Below are 16,844 nucleotides of genomic sequence, written 5' to 3'. Positions count from 1 at the left end.
TGTATGTTACGGGTTCCAATGTGGACATTTTGACAGGTCACAGATCAAGTACCATACTATTTGTCATGAGGAATACAGTTGTTCTTATTTACACTATCCCAACAGCTTTTTGCTCTACTAACAAAAAAATGAAGCGTGATGGATCTCAAGATAAAGAAAATCACTCAATGTGTGAACATATATTCTGCCATATTTTACTGCTTGTACAGTGAAGGACCACATATTATATAAACCATATAAATATTTATTTACCAAGCAGACTGTAGAGTATGAAAGCATTGTCTCCACTATCTTTATCAGTTGCTGCGACTTGGCCAATGACTGTGCCAACTGGTGTATTTTCTTCAACATATATAGAGGCATGTGGTAGAAAAACTGGCGCCCAGTCATTAATATCCAGGACTTGGACAATGAGAGTAAGGTAGTCTTGCTTTTTCTGTGGAATCCCATCATCCTCCGCACAGATGAAAACCTATGCACAGTCCATAGAGATGTTTTATTTCACAGTATTCATATCAAACTGAATAATTACACTTAAAATTCATACTTGACTTCTACTTCATCTACGTGGCCATACATATTTGTGCGCTCCTTTAGTCATTTCAGCAATACATATTGCCAGGGTTAGACTGGCCTATCAGAGTACCAGAGGATCCTCCAGTGGGCCCAGGCTCTAATACCATAGTGGACCCCAAAAGTCCACGACAAAAAAAACAGCATGCAGTAGTGAAATTATCATTGACCGCTGTATAATATCTCATTGACTAGCTCAATACATGTCCTAGATCCCTCTTCATTCGACTCTGTAGTTATGGAAACTCATGAAGCACACTTTACCAGTTGTCAATCTAACTAGGGATTGTAGCTATTGGAAAGCAGAGCAGGTGGCTATAAAGTACAAAAAAATAAAGGTATACCAAAGTATTCCTGCCCAACAGATGCAAAAAGGATAATCTTTGGTCATTCAGTGCTTCCATAGGTGTCTATGGATATGTACATAGAAACATAGAATGTGTCGGCAGATAAGAACCATTTGGCCCATCTAGTCTGCCCAATATATCTGAATCCTATGAATAGTCCCTGGCCCTATCTTATATGAAGGATAGCCTTATGCCTATCCCATGCATGCTTAAACTCCTTCACTGTATTTGCCGCTACCACTTCTGCAGGAAGGCTATTCCATGCATCCACTACTCTCTCAGTAAAGTAATACTTCCTTATATTACTTTTAAACCTTTGCCCCTCTAATTTAAAACTGTGTCCTCTTGTGGTAGTTTTTCTTCTTTTAAATATGCTCTCTTCCTTTACCGAGTTGATTCCCTTTATGTATTTAAAAGTTTCTATCATATCCCCTCGGTCTCTTCTTTCTTCCAAGCTATACATATTAAGGTCTTTTAACCTTTCCTGGTAAGTTTTATCCTGCAATCCATGTACCAGTTTAGTAGCTCTTCTCTGAACTCTCTCTAGAGTATCTATATCCTTCTGGAGATATGGCCTCCAGTACTGCGCACAATACTCCAAGTGAGGTCTCACCAGTGCTCTGTACAGCGGCATAAGCACTTCACTCTTTCTACTGCTTATACCTCTCCCTATACATCCAAGCATTCTGCTGGCATTTCGTGCTGCTTTATTACATTGTCTTCCCACCTTTAAGTCTTCTGAAATAATTACTCCTAAATCCCTTTCCTCAGATACTGAGGTCAGGACTGTGTCAAATATTCTATATTCTGCCCTTGGGTTTTTACGCCCCAGGTGCATTATCTTGCACTTATCCACATTAAATTTCAGTTGCCAGAGTTCTGACCATTCTTCTAGTTTTCCTAAATCCTTTTCCATTTGGCGTTTCCCTCCAGGAACATCAACCCTGTTACATATCTTTGTGTCATCAGCAAAAAGACAAACCTTACCATCGAGGCCTTTTGCAATATCACTTATGAAGATATTAAACAAAATTGGTCCCAGTACAGATCCCTGTGGAATCCCACTGGTAACATGACCTTGTTTTGAATGTTCTCCATTGACTACAACCCTCTGTTGTCTGTCACTCAGCCACTGCCTAATCCACTCAACAATATGGGAGTCCATGCTCAATGACTGCAGTTTATTGATAAGTCTTCTATGTGGGACAGTGTCAAAAGCCTTACTAAAATCTAGATATGCGATGTCTACTGCACCTCCACCGTCTATTATTTTAGTCACCCAGTCAAAAAAATCTATAAGATTTGTTTGACATGATCTCCCTGAAGTAAACCCATGCTGTTTTTCATCTTGCAATCCATGGGATTTTAGATGTTCCACAATCCTATCCTTTAATAGGGTTTCCATTAATTTGCCTACTATTGATGTCAGACTCACTGGTCTATAGTTGCTCGATTCCTCCTTACTACCTTTCTTGTGAATGGGCACGACATTTGCCAATTTCCAATCTTCCGGGACGACTCCTGTTACTAATGATTGGTTAAATAAATCTGTTAACGGTTTTGCCAGCTCACCACTAAGCTCTTTTAATAATTTTGGGTGTATCTCATCAGGCCCCTGTGACTTATTTGTCTTCACTTTAGACAGCAAACTTAGAACATCTTCCTCTGTAAAGACACATGCATCAAACGATTTAATAGTCATCCTTTCTAGTGGAGGTCCTTCTCCTTCTTTTTCTTTTGTAAAAACTGAACAGAAGTATTCATTAAGGCAGTCGGCTAGCCCTTTATTCTCTTCTACATACCTTCCGTCCTTTATTTTTAATTTAGTTATTCCTTGTTTTAATTTCCTTTTTTCATTTATATATCTGAAGAATGTCTTATCCCCTTTTTTCATAGACTGAGCTAGTTTTTCTTCTGCCTGAGCTTTAGAAGTTCTTATAACTTGCTTGGCCTCTTTCTGCCTAATCTTGTAGATTTCCTTATCTTCATTGCTCTGGGTTTTTTTATAATTACAAAATGCTAGCTTTTTATTTTTAATGATTTGGGCCACTTCTGCTGAGTACCACAGTGGTCTCTTCCTTTTTTTGCTTTTACTGACAAGTCTAATGCAATTTTCTGTTGCCTTCAATAATGCACCTTTTAAGTAGTCCCATTTCTCCTGGACTCCATGTAATCCGTTCCAGTCGGATAAGGACTCATTTATGACTAATTTCATTTTTGAAAAGTCTGTTTTTCTAAAATCTAAAACTTTTGTTTTTGTGTGGTGGGACTCTTTCACAGTTCTTATATTAAACCACACTGACTGGTGATCACTAGATCCCAAGGTTTCGCCTACAATGACATCATATACCGAATCCCCATTTGTGAATATCAAATCCAAAATGGCCTCCCTCCGGGTTGGCTCCTCAACCATTTGTTGTAGGGATAACCCCAGTAGGGAATTTAGAATATCTGTACTCCTGGTAGAACTTGTACTGGGTAGGACTAGGAATAATTCCCTGTGCTTGCACTGAACATACACTTCAAACATTTTGTGAACTTAGCCTTTTGTAGACAACCTTGTCACCTACATAGGAGGTCATTGATAGCTATGATTGAGGCCTTCAGATCATGCAGAAGAAAGTGATTTGTTGGTGTTGAATAGTGATTATATCCCACTGGTCCACCACCTCCCACCATCTGCTCACCATGAATTATTTAGCGAAAGGTAAGATATATTTTAAGCTGTACACAAAAAAAAGACAAATGGGTTGTCCAAGTTACATTTTTCGGAGGCATAAATCAAGGAGGCTGGTAAAATAATAAATTAAAAAATGATCTCATCTTCCCGAGCTTCCTCTGATTCATCGCTGATGCTTAGTCCTCTCTACAGGGCTACAGCTATTATGTGATTTTTTTTGGCTGTACTGGTGATGTGCTGTATACTGCACATTAACCCGGAAGCCAATCACTGGCCTCAACGGTGTACAGCATGAAACGGTAGAGGCCAGTGTTAACATACAGTAGACAGGACATCACCGATACAGCTAAAATATCCCACAGACAACAATCTTGGAAAACATCTGGTGCACAGTGCTATTCCCATAGATGACGTGAGGAAAGGAGGAGATAAATTCTCCTGGTGTGGGTTCTGTCTCCCATGTAAAAATAGGAATAAGAACAACAGACAGTGTAGAGTGTCAACCGTCCATTCCAAGAAAAGAAATAAGGATTTTAAAATTAAGGGGAACATCACATGTGAAACCACAGGAGTGGTCTACATGCTGGAGTGCCCTTGTGGCCTCCAGTATGTGGGCCGCACCATGAGGAAATTAAAAACACGTGTACAAGAACACATTAGGAACATTAGAAAAGGATTAGAGACACATGGGGTATCGTTACACTTTAAAATTGCTCACCTAAAAAACCTGAGGGGACTTATCTTTGCGGGAATTGAACTAATGAAGGCAAACTGGTGGGGGGGGAGATGCTGTGGTGAAGATAGATCGCAAAGAGGTAAAGTAGATCTATGAACTAGATACGATCCAGCCCCAGGGATTGAACGTGGAATTCGATTTATAACCCTGTTTCTGATAGACTAGTACATGGAAGTAAGAGGTCCCTATGCTCTGTAATTCGAAATATGGATAATAATAGACTTGGATCGGCCCACCTGAATTGTGATTGGTGGATACAAACCACATGATCAACTATCGAGGCGGATCATGTAGTGGAGCAACTTTATAAATGAAAGTGTAGTGATTGAAAAAGAAAACAGATAGAAGTAGCGGCGGGTAGTATGAAAAAGATATAATATATTTTACTTTTGTTGTGGTTTGTTTTATAATATTAGGGAGGTTTTATGAAGTAGTTTTAAGGTGAATACGGGCAATCTAAGAATAGTATTTTTGAGAAAAAAAGGGGGGAGGGGAACTGGGTGGATATTTAAACACTAAGTTGTGCGAATGATTGAGGTATATGCTCCTGACGAAGCTTGAAACGAAACCCGGGTCGGGCGTGCACAAGACTGCTGTGTTTTATCTCTTTTGATTTGCCTATACCGCTACTGACGTTTGAGTATGATAAAAAATCTGTTTCTATATACATTGGTGACACTGCTTCACTATCAGAGCGAATTTTCTGTAGAATTGACTATGGGAAGAAAAGAATAAGAGGAGCTCGTAATGACGGCTTTCATCTGATGTGCTTGTATACCCGCGTGCGCTTGTGAGTATAATACCAGGAGTGCATGGGGTTAATGATAGCAGTACTTCACTATCGGTGTGATTTTTGATATTTCACAGGAACGAGTGGAGGGGGAAGTTGTCTGTGGGAACCAATATTTTACCCATATACGCAGAGGTGGATGGTTCTGACTTGGAGTGGCTATCTTTCGCGCGGACCTATGAGACGCATAGTTATTTTACCAGTTTGCAGTTTAACTTAGTCAATCTTTTTTTCTTTTACTTACACAAATGACATTTTGGTTACACAAATTATAGAGAACTAGTAAGCTATGTTCAGTTTGTTAATAACGTTCTCTTATTGACAGCTCTGACCTGGAATTCATGGGGACCAGTCTCAAAATCAAAGGATGTAGCTGCAAAGACCTTTCCATTTGTGGCATCTATAGTAAATGAATCGGAGTAATTGTTCAGTAAAGAATATCTGAGGAGACCATTTCTCCCTGGATCCTTATCTGTAGCCTGCACTTGAACAATGAATGTAGGAACGCTCTCCTCCTACAAAAAAACATAGGAAAGCAAATGTAAGAGAGGGAGAAGAGAGAAGCTGCACATACTTTATCAACTCAACTGATAAATGTATATATTTAAAAGGGTTATCCATATTTTTACTGTTTTAGATAGCACCCTTCTCTCTCAGCATCAACACCCTGTTGACAGCGGGCATGTGACTTCTGTAGCCAATCACTGAATGCAATGGTGGCCTGTGCGACACATGACTCATACACATGTTTACTGTCAAACCAGGCCCAATGCTTTGAAGGACTAGCTCAGTTGAATGTAATGATACTTAGTGATCGATTACTTTGTTCTGGAGAAAAAGTAATTTAAATCCTTATACACGCTATTCACAAAATGTTAGGGATATTTGGCTTGTGGATATAATTTCAGGGTGAGCTTAATGTGACCTTCTCTAAACTTTTCAATGCACATGTTTAAGGCTACTTTCACACTTGCGTTCGGGGCTCCGCTTGTGAGTTCCGTTTGAAGGCTCTCACAAGCGGCCCCGAACGGATCCGTACGGCCCCAATGCATTCTGAGTGGATGCGGATCAGCTCAGAATGCATCAGTCTGGCACCGTTTGGCCTCCGTTCCGCTCACCTGGCCGTGCGGAGCCAAACGGATCCGTCCAGACTTACAATGCAAGTCAATGGGGACGGATCCGTTTGACATTGACACAATATGGTGCAATTGCAAACGGATCATTGACTTTCAATGTAAAGTCAGGAGTCCCTATTAATATACCATCAGATCAGAGTTTTCTCCAAACCGATGGTATATTTTAACTTGAAGCGTCCCCATCACCATGGGAACGCCTCTATGTTAGAATATACCATCGGATTTGAGTTAGATCGTGAAACTCAGATCCGACAGTATATTCTAACACAGAGGCGTTCCCATGGTGATGGGGACGCTTCAAGTTAGAATATACTAAAAGAACTGTGTACATGACTGCCCCCTGCTGCCTGCCCCCCCTTCGGCCCCCCCCCCCCCCCGTTTTTAACTTATTGGTGGCCAGTGCGGCCGGCCCCCCTCCCCCCTGTTTTTAACTCATTGGTGGCCAGTGCGGGCGGCCCCCCTCCCTCCCCCCCTGTTTTTAACTCATTGTTGGCCAGTGCGGGCGGCCCCCCTCCCTTCCCCCCTGTTTTTAACTCATTGGTGGCCAGTGCGGGCGGCCCCCCTCCCTCCCCCCCCCTGTTTTTAACTCATTGTTGGCCAGTGCGGGCGGCCCCCCTCCCTCCTCCCCTGTTTTTAACTCATTGGTGGCCAGTGCGGGCGGCCCCCCCCCCCCTGTTTTTAACTCATTGGTGGCCAGTGCGGGCGGCCCCCCTCCCCCCCCTGTTTTTAACTAATTGGTGGCCAGTGCGGGCGGCCCCCCTCCCTCCCCCCCTGTTTTTAACTCATTGTTGGCCAGTGCGGGCGGCCCCCCTCCCCCCCTGTTTTTAACTCATTGTTGGCCAGTGCGGGTGGCCCCCCCTCCCCCCCCCTTGTTTTTAACTCATTGGTGGCCAGTGCGGCCGGCCCCCCTCCCCCCCTAATTAAAATGACCAACCCCCCATCATTGGTGGCACAGTGTGCGGCCTCCCCCCCCCCCCCCCCCCCGATCATTGGTGGCAGCGAATAGTTCCGATCAAAGTCCCTGTTTAATCGCTGGGACTCCGATCGGTAACCATGGCAACCAGGACGCTACTGCAGTCCCGGTTGCCATGGTTACTTAGCAATTTGTAGAAGCATCATACTTACCTGCGAGCTGCGATGTCTGTGACCGGCCCAGGAGCTCCTCCTACTGGTAAGTGACAGGTCTGTGCGGCGCATTGCTTAATGATCTGTCACTTACCAGTAGGAGGAGCTCCCGGCCGGTCACAGACAGCGCAGCAGGTAAGTATGATGCTTCTAATATTGCTAAGTAACCATGGCAACTAAGACTGCAGTAGCGTCCTAGTTGCCATGGTTACCGATCGGAGTCCCAGTGATTAAACTGGGACTCCGATCGGAACTCTCCGCTGCCACCAATGATCGGGGGGGAGAGGGGAGGCCGCACACTGTGCCACCAATGATGGGGGGGTCGGTCATTTTAATTAGGGGGGAAGGGGGGGCCGTCCGCACTGGCCACCAATGAGTTAAAAACAAGGGGGGGGAGGAAGGGTGGGCCGCCCGCACTGGCCAACAATGAGTTAAAAACAGGGGGGGGCCGCCCGCACTGGCCACCAATGAGTTAAAAACAGGGGGGGGGGGGGGCGGCCGCACTGACCACCAATGAGTTAAAAAAGGGGGGAGGGAGGGGGGGCCGCCCGCACTGGCCACCAATGAGTTAAAAACAGGGGGGGTCTGCCCCCTGCTGCCTGGCAGCACCTGCCAGGCAGCAGGGGGCAGTCATGTACACAGTTCTTTTAGTATATTCTAACTTGAAGCGTCCCCATCACCATGGAAACGCCTCTGTGTTAGAATATACTGTCGGATCTGAGTTTTCAAACGGATCCGTTCTAAACGGATGCAAGCGTTTGCATTATAGGAGCGGATCCATCTGTACAGACACCAGACGGATCCGCTCCAAACGCAAGTGTGAAAGTAGCCAAACTGTTCAGTGTTGCAGTACTTTTTGCACAACTTGCTGTTCTCTAACAAGGAGCTTAATGGCAAAATTCACAACAGGTGTTTGATCCATGAATCGCCCAATTTAATTTCTGGGTTCTATTAGAATTGGTATTTTAACAGTCCTCCTCATCATTTGACATCATAAGACCAAGACGACACCTAATAATTGCGAGGCTTCAAGCAGGCTGTTCTCAGATGGTAGTGGCCACTGAGCTTAGAGTGTCACAGAGTGTCATCAGCAGGTTGCAACAGAGATACAGAGAGACTGGAAGAGTCACAGAAAAGCATAGAACTGGACGTCCTTTTGCCACATCCCACACTGATGACGCTTCATTGTGAACAATGCCCTGTGGAAGCGGATGATGAATGCCACACAACTGTGTTGCCACCACTGGTGTTGGCTTTTGTTTCAATTTTTTTTATTTTTTAGATGAGGAAATCACCATTGCATGCTTTTACTTAAATGCCCTACTTTCATGATATAATATCACTGTAGCGTGAACTTTTTATGTTTTCCATAAATTTCACCCAAAAGCCAAATATCCCTAACTCTTTGTGAGTAGTATATATATAAGAAGCAGTGAGGGCAGCAGCAGTCAGTGTGTAACTGCATCTCCACAGTTAAAGGGGTTTACCGGGAATTAAGAAAATGAAAATACCTAAATATTACTTTATTATCAATATATTCCCAAATACTTTTTATTAGGTTAGTTATAATGGATTGTTTTGTCTGGGGAGCAATCATTAGGAGAAATAAAATGGCCGCCGTCCTACTAGTACACACAAAACCTGCCCTAATCACACAGCAGGACACAGCCACATCCCCACCTCCTCTTTGTACTTCATGTCTCCTCATGAACTCCATTCCTTCAGAGATTCAGCTGAAGATCATATTAAACAGTATTCAGGATCATAACCCCTGACAAGCAGAGCAGAGAGGAGGAGGAGGCAGCTCTTTGGCTCACTGCTCTGAAGTAACTTGTCCTTCTTTGTAATTAGGACAGGTTTTGTGTCTTATTACTGCCCCTACACATTATAAAAAAAATGAATGACAGTTACACTTTAAGGGTCTGTTCACACTATTTTTGCTCTTAGAATTTTGGCACAGGTTCCGTGCCAAAATTCGATTGGCATCCACATGGTATCTGCCTCCCATTGTTTTCAACCGGAGGTCACACTGACAGAAGTGTGCCAATAAGGGACATGTCCCTTCTTGGTGCTGTGTCTGGCCAGACGCCGCTCGAAGCCACAGTGGGTTTCAATTCGCAGTTTAGCTTCATTCGGTTCCGCAGCATTCAGAGTGAAATATCGTGGCAGAAACTGGAATACGCCACAGTGTTTGCCTCTGTAAACTGCACAGTGGGACCAGGTTCTTACACTAGTACTTCACATGCACCAGATTAGCACATGACAATCTTATCCCTTATCCATTCAAGCTCTCTCTACAGATGCTACCCGCCGACTTTAAAGGGGTATTCCACTGCGTCTTACCTAAACAAAGAAATCTGCTCACCTGCTCCCATGTCTGTTGCTGTGGCCAATTACTGGCTTCAACGCAGACATGTCCCCAAGCAGCATGTGACCCAGCAGTGAGGTGAGGTGCTGTGATTGGCTTCAGCATTGCACGTAACCCCACCCGATGTGTACAAGCCTGGGGCCAGAAGCATTGCTAAGAGGAGACTGCGTACTAGAGTTGAGCAGGAACTTGGGTAGATTTCTTTGATTATGTACAGAGCAGTACTGGCCAACTGTAAAAAACTAATTCTCTAAAGTTGGAAAACCTCTTTCAAGCAGCTAAAGGCAGGTGGTGTGCAAAATAAAACCCTCAGGTTGCTTACATTCATTATCTTGTTATGTCACTTTTATTGTCCCTTTAAGTAAATTTTCTCACCTCTTTTACTGTCACTTTTTCCGAAGAATTGGAGAAGACAGGCGCATATTGGTTACTGTTGATAACAGTTACGTTTACAATAGCTTCACTGTATATCCGGGAACGGTGTGAATCTGTTGCTTTCACAGTCACATTACTAGGAAAGTCTTCTATCTTTAAAGCTTTCTTAGTTCTCATTATTCCAGATAGTGGATCCATGTCAAAATAATCTATATTTTAAAATGACATAGAGTATGCCGTAAAATGTCAGTCAAAGTGTAATTTTCGAGTAGAATATTCTATAAGGACTCATGCACACGAACGCAAGGCTCCGCTATATACAGGCAATGGCCGCGTGCACTCCGTGCTGCGATCTGTAAGATCACCCAGCACCCAGGACCCCCGCTGATCAGCTATTTGAAAAGCCAGCGGTGCTCCTGTGAGTGCTGTGGCCTTCTCTGTGCTTCCTAAGCATAGTGGCAAACATTGTATAGCAGCTGTGCTTGGTATCCCGCTAAGTCCAATTCACTTCTGAGGGATTGAGCTGCACCTAGGCCACATGACAGATGAATGTGACAGTTAGTGGCTTAGGAAAAGCTGCGAGAAGGCCACGGTGCTCACAGGGGTCCCGGGTGTCGGACCCCCACCGATCAGATACTGATGACCTATTCAGAGGACAGGTCATCTACTGATGACCTATCCAGAGGACAGGTCATTAGTATTAATATCTCAGAAAACCTCTTTAACCCTGACTGATCCATACAGAGATATGTTGGGATAATACATGGCATTTACATATCAAATAACATTACATAACAAGAACAGTTTGCAAGTACCCTATTCTTAAAGGGGTTCTCCGGGTATTTAAAAAAAGAAAATACTTAAATATATTAATATATTTATCATAAATATATTCCCAATTACCTCTCATTAGTTATAATGGCTCATTTTGTCTACAGAGCAATCATCAGGAGATGGCCGTCCTGTTAGCCCACACAAAACCTGTCCTAATCACACAGTTACTTCACAACCCTGAACTAAAGAGCTGCCTCAGCCTCCTCTCCTACTTATCAGGGATTATGATCCTGAATGCAGATTATAAAATCTTTAGTTGAATCTCTGTAGGAATGAAGTCCATGAGGAGACATGAAGTACACAGAGGATGGACAGAACAGACTGTGGTAATGGAGACTACATACAAATGCTGCTGCTCATTATCCACATACCACCCTCCTCTCTGTACTTCAAGTCTTCTCATGAACTCCATTCCTACAAATATTCTGCTGAAGATCTTATCAGCTGTATTCAGGATTATAATCTCTGACAAGTAAAGCAGAGAGAAGTATGAGGCAGCTCTTTGGCTCAGTGATTGTGAAGTAACTTGTCCTCATGTGTGGACAGGTTTTGAGTGGACTAATAGGACGGCGGCCATTTTATTTCTCCTAATGATTGCTCCCCAGACAAAACGAGCCATTATAACTAATGAAAGGCATTTGGGAATATATTTATTATAAAGTAATATTTAAGTATTTTAATTTTCTTAATGCCAGGAGACACCCTTTAAACACTAGGGGGCACCATTATAATGAAATAAAGAGAATATCTGGAGCATTCTGGTAACAAAAATCTATTAGAAAAGTAACTCCTTTTCATGCTGAATTATATTAACATAACATTTAATGGTGACACAATACCTTTAATAACTGTGGCACATCTATACAGGTCCAACTGACTCCAGTTTTCTGTTAAAGAAGAACTCCCACAAAATATTTTTTATTCTCTGACCTGCTAGAAAGGTACATGAAGTAATCTGTAGTGAAGCTAATCTTCTCACCAGTGTCTGTATTTGTGAGTTATCCCCTCCCTTCTGCTTCTCAGCTGTGTCATGTGATTAACAATCAGACTTTCTAAATAACACAGCATCTTGTGTGTGGTCAGAAAGTCAGTTTATCTATGTATTCCAGTGGGAGCCTCAATGTAGGAATGAATAGAGAAGTAACGGACTTCCTGTCCTGTGTCAGGGGGAGATCAGAGAGTTGCTCACATGACACAGCTGAGGATCAGAAGGGAGGTTATAACTCACAAATACAGTCACTGATGAGAAGATTCCCTTCACTACAGATTACATCATATACCTTTCTAACAGGTCAGAGAATAAATCATTTTTTACTTTAAATCTCTCCCTAATCTTAGTAAAGCGATAGTTTGAATGTAAAGAATAATTTTACCTTTATTCTCCTTTTCTTCTATACTGTATAGTACTGTTGACTCTAAAAAAAATGCTTTGACCTGTATTAAATACGTATGAGGATCGGTCCAGTTATTGAGTGGTTCAGGATTATAATATTTTGCTGAGAAAACCGGAGTGGTGATATCATGTGGTGATATAACCACATATACCTTTAGATAAAAAAAAAGAAAACATTGTGTAGTTAACAATATGCTGTGTCAAAAGTAGCAGAATCCCAAACACGTGGACTGTCATAAAGCAAGTATGAACAGAGCCTTAAATAACATAGAGTACCTTGACAGATGTTGATTGAGATGGGGTCCCGCTGTCTGTGCAAGTGACTGTGAGGACAGAGTACTCAGGGACACTGTGCTGTGGAAGGTCTTTTGTTAAAAAGATGTGGCCAGTGCCATTTGCTATTGAAAAAAGCTTCTCTTTGTTGTCATCTAAAACAAAGAATTACCAATATTGCACTTTTAAATATTTTTTGTAATATTGCAAACAAAACTTTTTAAAGGGCATCTGTCAGCAGTTTTGTACCTATGACACTGGCTGATCTGGTACATGTGCACTTGGCAGCTGAAGACATCTGTGTTGGTCCCATGTTCATATGTGCCCGGATTGCTGAGAAAAATGATGTTGTAATATATGCAAATGAGGCTGTTGGAGCAATGGGGGCGTTGGTATTACACCTAGAGGCTCAGCGCTCTCTGCAACTGCTGCGCCATATCCACTTTTTCCCTGCCTAGCCCTATCAATTCAGGTGCAGAGGATGCAGCAGTTGCAGTGAGACCTGAGCCTCTAGGTGTAACGGCAATGCCTCCGTTGCTATTAATTTGCATATATTAAAACATCATTTTTCTCAGCAACATTTCAGCTGCCAAGCATAAAAGGTCAGCCAGTTTCATGGGTACAAATCTGCTGACATATGCCTTCAACACCAAATTTTACTGAGATGTGACAAATACATGTATGCCATGCACCTGAAATAGAATAGTGGATTCCTTCATCCATAGCATTATTTCCTTTTTTTGCATTTATATCGAGAATCATACTTCCTGTTGCATATTCACTGTCCCATATTACTGTATGGTATACTGGATATTCTACCGTAGGCCCTTCTTCATTGACATCTTCTACTTGCACTGAGAAAACATAAATCATAGTGATTGTAAAAATCTATGATCTATGGGCATATAGACGAGACTGCAATTTGGCCCATTTGACCAGTAAAAACAAGTCATAATAGGTTATGGTCCAACACTAGACATTCCCTTAAATTTGGCTAAATCATGGGGGAAGCTTTACTGACCTTGTCTTAAATATGGACATTCTCAGATTCCACTTTCCCGAGGATTATTCACATCAAGTTTCCGAGAAGAAACTGCACAGGAATCAATCTATGGAGCGGTAGGACAAACAGTTTTCCATCCAAAGTGCCTCCGTGCACTTCTAGTCCTACTCCACGAAGTGATTTTGTCTTTCAGGATTTGATTATATAGTGGGGACTTACTTCGACAGAAGCTCCATATATTGTACTTTGAGTATATGCATTATCAGTAATTATTTTAGGGCCAATTATTTTATAAGAAGGCAACTATTAAAAGCTAAGTTTTATTATTTAGTAACTACAGATCACTTTTTTCAGTATATTTTGGCTTACTTTATACTTTTATTTTTCACCAAATTCTGCTGTAGGCCATTAATAAATCTGGCAGGTTTTATAAATTCACTTAAAGGGAACCTGTCACCGGGATTTTGTGTATAGAGCTGAGGACATGGGTTGCTAGATGGCCGCTAGCACATCCACAATATCCAGTCCCCATAGCTCTGTGTGCTTTTATTGTGTATAAAAACCGATTTGATACATATGCAAATTAACCTGAGATGAGTCCTGTACGTGACTCATCTCAGGGACAGGACTCATCTCAGGTTAATTTGCATATGTATTAAATTGTTTTTTTACACAATAAAAGCACAGAGAGCTATGGGGACTGGGTATTGCGGATGCGCTGGCGGCCATCTAGCAGCCCATGTCCCCAGCTCTATACACAAAATCCTGGGGACAGGTTCCCTTTAAGGCTCCTTAAGGGTCCATTCACACGTCCTGTTTTTTTTCATCCTGAAAAACGGTCCGTTTTTTGCGGATCCGTTGTTCCTGAAAATGTTTCCGTATGTCATCCGTTTTTTGCGGATCCGCAAAAAACGGAAACATGTATACATTTCAATAATCAAATAAAGTTGTTTGGATTTCTTTGAAAAAAAATTGGAAAAAAAATAAATAAAAAAAAATTTGTTATGTGTTTCCAGGAACGGAATCCGCAAAAAACGGATGACATACGGAATGACATCCGAATGTCATCCGTTTTTTGCGGATCCATTGACTTTGTATTGTACCAGGATCCGATTTTTCAGGACAAGAATAGGACATGTTTTATATTTAAACGGACATGCGGAACGGAACAATTTTTTCCAGGACCCATTGAAAATGAATGGGTCCAGATCTGGTCCTGATCTGTTCCTGAAAAAACGGAACAGATCAGGAAAGAAAAAACGGACGTGTAAATGGACCCTTACACTGGAAGTATGGATGCTCATTAGAGATAATCTATCTGTGTAAAGGTGCCGCTGATGAATGAGAATAACACTCGTTCATTGGTTAATAGAGAGTTGGTTCTGTCACCTAAAAATCATAGTTTGCTGGCATCAGATTGTGCTGTCTAAACAGCTCTCTGCTTCCAGAAAACAGTGAATCGGTATGGGGACAAGCATACTTCTCATACTTTGGAGGAGATCGCTGCATGTAAATGCAGCTTTCTCCTTCACTGATGAGCAAGTGATCGCCACGAAGGAACTCTTTCTTCCCGACAATCTCTTGCTACATCGGACCATGTAAAGGGGCCTTTAGCTAAGCCTCCTTCGTGGACACTTTAATGAAAAAGTGGCTAAAACTCTAAAAAGTTGTCCAAGTTTAAAAAAAACTGATCCCCCAGACAGAAATGGTTATAAAATAATAAGAGATCCCATCACCTATATTACTGATTTATAGAAAAGGTTACAAGTACAAAAGGGATAATGCACATTTTACATACATTCCAAGCAAGTTTGCGGTTTGTGGATCCAGAGAGCTCCCCATTCATTGATCCAATTGCTCTCCTAGATTTTTTTCAAGTTATCAGCTCAGGGGTATGTCCTGTAACTGTCACAGCTTCTAACAGAAGATTTGGCTGGTGGCAGTTAAAGGATGGAACTGAGCATATGCGTCCACCACAGTGAGGTGGACAGAGAGATGAGGAAAAAAGCAAACAGTAGGTGGAGCTATACAGGTACATTTGATTGAACAGCTCAGAGGGTATACTACATTTTTAATTACATGCATTTACAAAAGTATTCAGATCCAGATACTGGTTTGAAAAAAATGTTGAATATTTTTTGTGGGGGCGACCCCTTTAAAAATGATGTTACACCTACCTATGACAGTGACAGTGCTCTGGGACTGATTGCTGTTTGGGCTGTATGCAATCACTGACAGCACATGCTTGGTTGCTTCCTCAAAGTCTAAAGGCTTCAGGTTGGAGATACTGCCAGACTCTTTTCCAATGTAAAACAAGTCAGAAACTTCAGTGAAGGAATAGAAAATGATAGCATTGGACCCAGTGTCTAAATCCACAGCCGAAACATTTAATATCTAAATGAAAAATACAATGAAAGAGACATTTTTAGATTTATTTTATTTTGTTGTGGACATATATTATACTGGATAGATGGATGACGGATAGATAGAAGCCTATTTTCACATTGTTTGGAGGTGCTGATCTAGCTTTTTTTAATTTTTTTTATTCTACATTTGGGTGAGTGGATTCCCCGATTTTGACTGTGCACTCCCTTCCCACCTGCCCAGGGCTTTGTTTGGGAAAAAGAAAAATGCAGATTGAGGGCGACCATTTCACTGGTTTATTAGCGCAAAATAAAAGATGGCATATAAAAGATGCAAATAAGACTACGACAAACATGCAACACGTTTCGCTGGCGGCCCGTCAGCTTCATCAGGCATGCCAAAAGCTTTGCATATTACTGGAATACTTTAATTTTCTTTTATTTTCCAACTTTTATTTTGCCCTAACAAACCAGTGAAACAATCGCCCCTTGATTTGCTTTTTTCTTTTTACCATATTGGATTGGGATTCTTTGATTACCCACAGCAGGAGGGCGCAGCTGTATCCTGATCATCGAGACGTACATTATGGGGGAGATTTATCAAAACTGATGTAAATTACCGTAAAACTGGTTTAGCTTGTGTAGCGCCCGTTCACTGCTATGGAAGGTACGTAAACAGTAGTGCACCAGCTGCTCAGTTGTTTCCGTAATTCTGCCCACCCTGGGCCAGTGCTTACTGTGGGTCATGAAAGGTTGAGATGGGACAACTACTTTATAGGAGTGTTCCAGGAGTTCACTATTGATGGCCTAACCTCCTTTTTTGGGTAGTGGAATGAAGAAAAAGCACA

At 42.0% G+C, this 16,844-nt stretch overlaps 1 protein-coding gene across 2 annotated transcripts in view; it reads right to left on the bottom strand.

Annotated features, from left to right (window-relative positions):
* The window catches only part of LOC122934218 (protocadherin Fat 4-like), a 140,326-nt gene that overhangs the window by 53,352 nt on the left and 70,130 nt on the right, over positions 1-16,844 (bottom strand). For both annotated transcript variants that reach the window (XM_044289521.1, XM_044289519.1), the window contains exons 18-24: positions 15,811-16,027; positions 13,323-13,484; positions 12,634-12,785; positions 12,338-12,509; positions 10,131-10,339; positions 5,459-5,641; positions 253-472 (exon numbers count right to left, since the gene is read on the bottom strand). In XM_044289521.1, the coding sequence (XP_044145456.1) occupies positions 253-472; positions 5,459-5,641; positions 10,131-10,339; positions 12,338-12,509; positions 12,634-12,785; positions 13,323-13,484; positions 15,811-16,027 (1,315 nt within the window). The remainder of the gene's footprint in view (positions 1-252; positions 473-5,458; positions 5,642-10,130; positions 10,340-12,337; positions 12,510-12,633; positions 12,786-13,322; positions 13,485-15,810; positions 16,028-16,844) is intronic.

This window comes from Bufo gargarizans, chromosome 4 (genome assembly GCF_014858855.1).
Source record: "Bufo gargarizans isolate SCDJY-AF-19 chromosome 4, ASM1485885v1, whole genome shotgun sequence".
NCBI classification, from domain to species: Eukaryota; Metazoa; Chordata; class Amphibia; order Anura; family Bufonidae; genus Bufo; species Bufo gargarizans.
The sequence above is the reverse complement of the archived record's forward strand: the minus strand, read 5'-3'. Positions and strand labels throughout refer to the sequence as shown.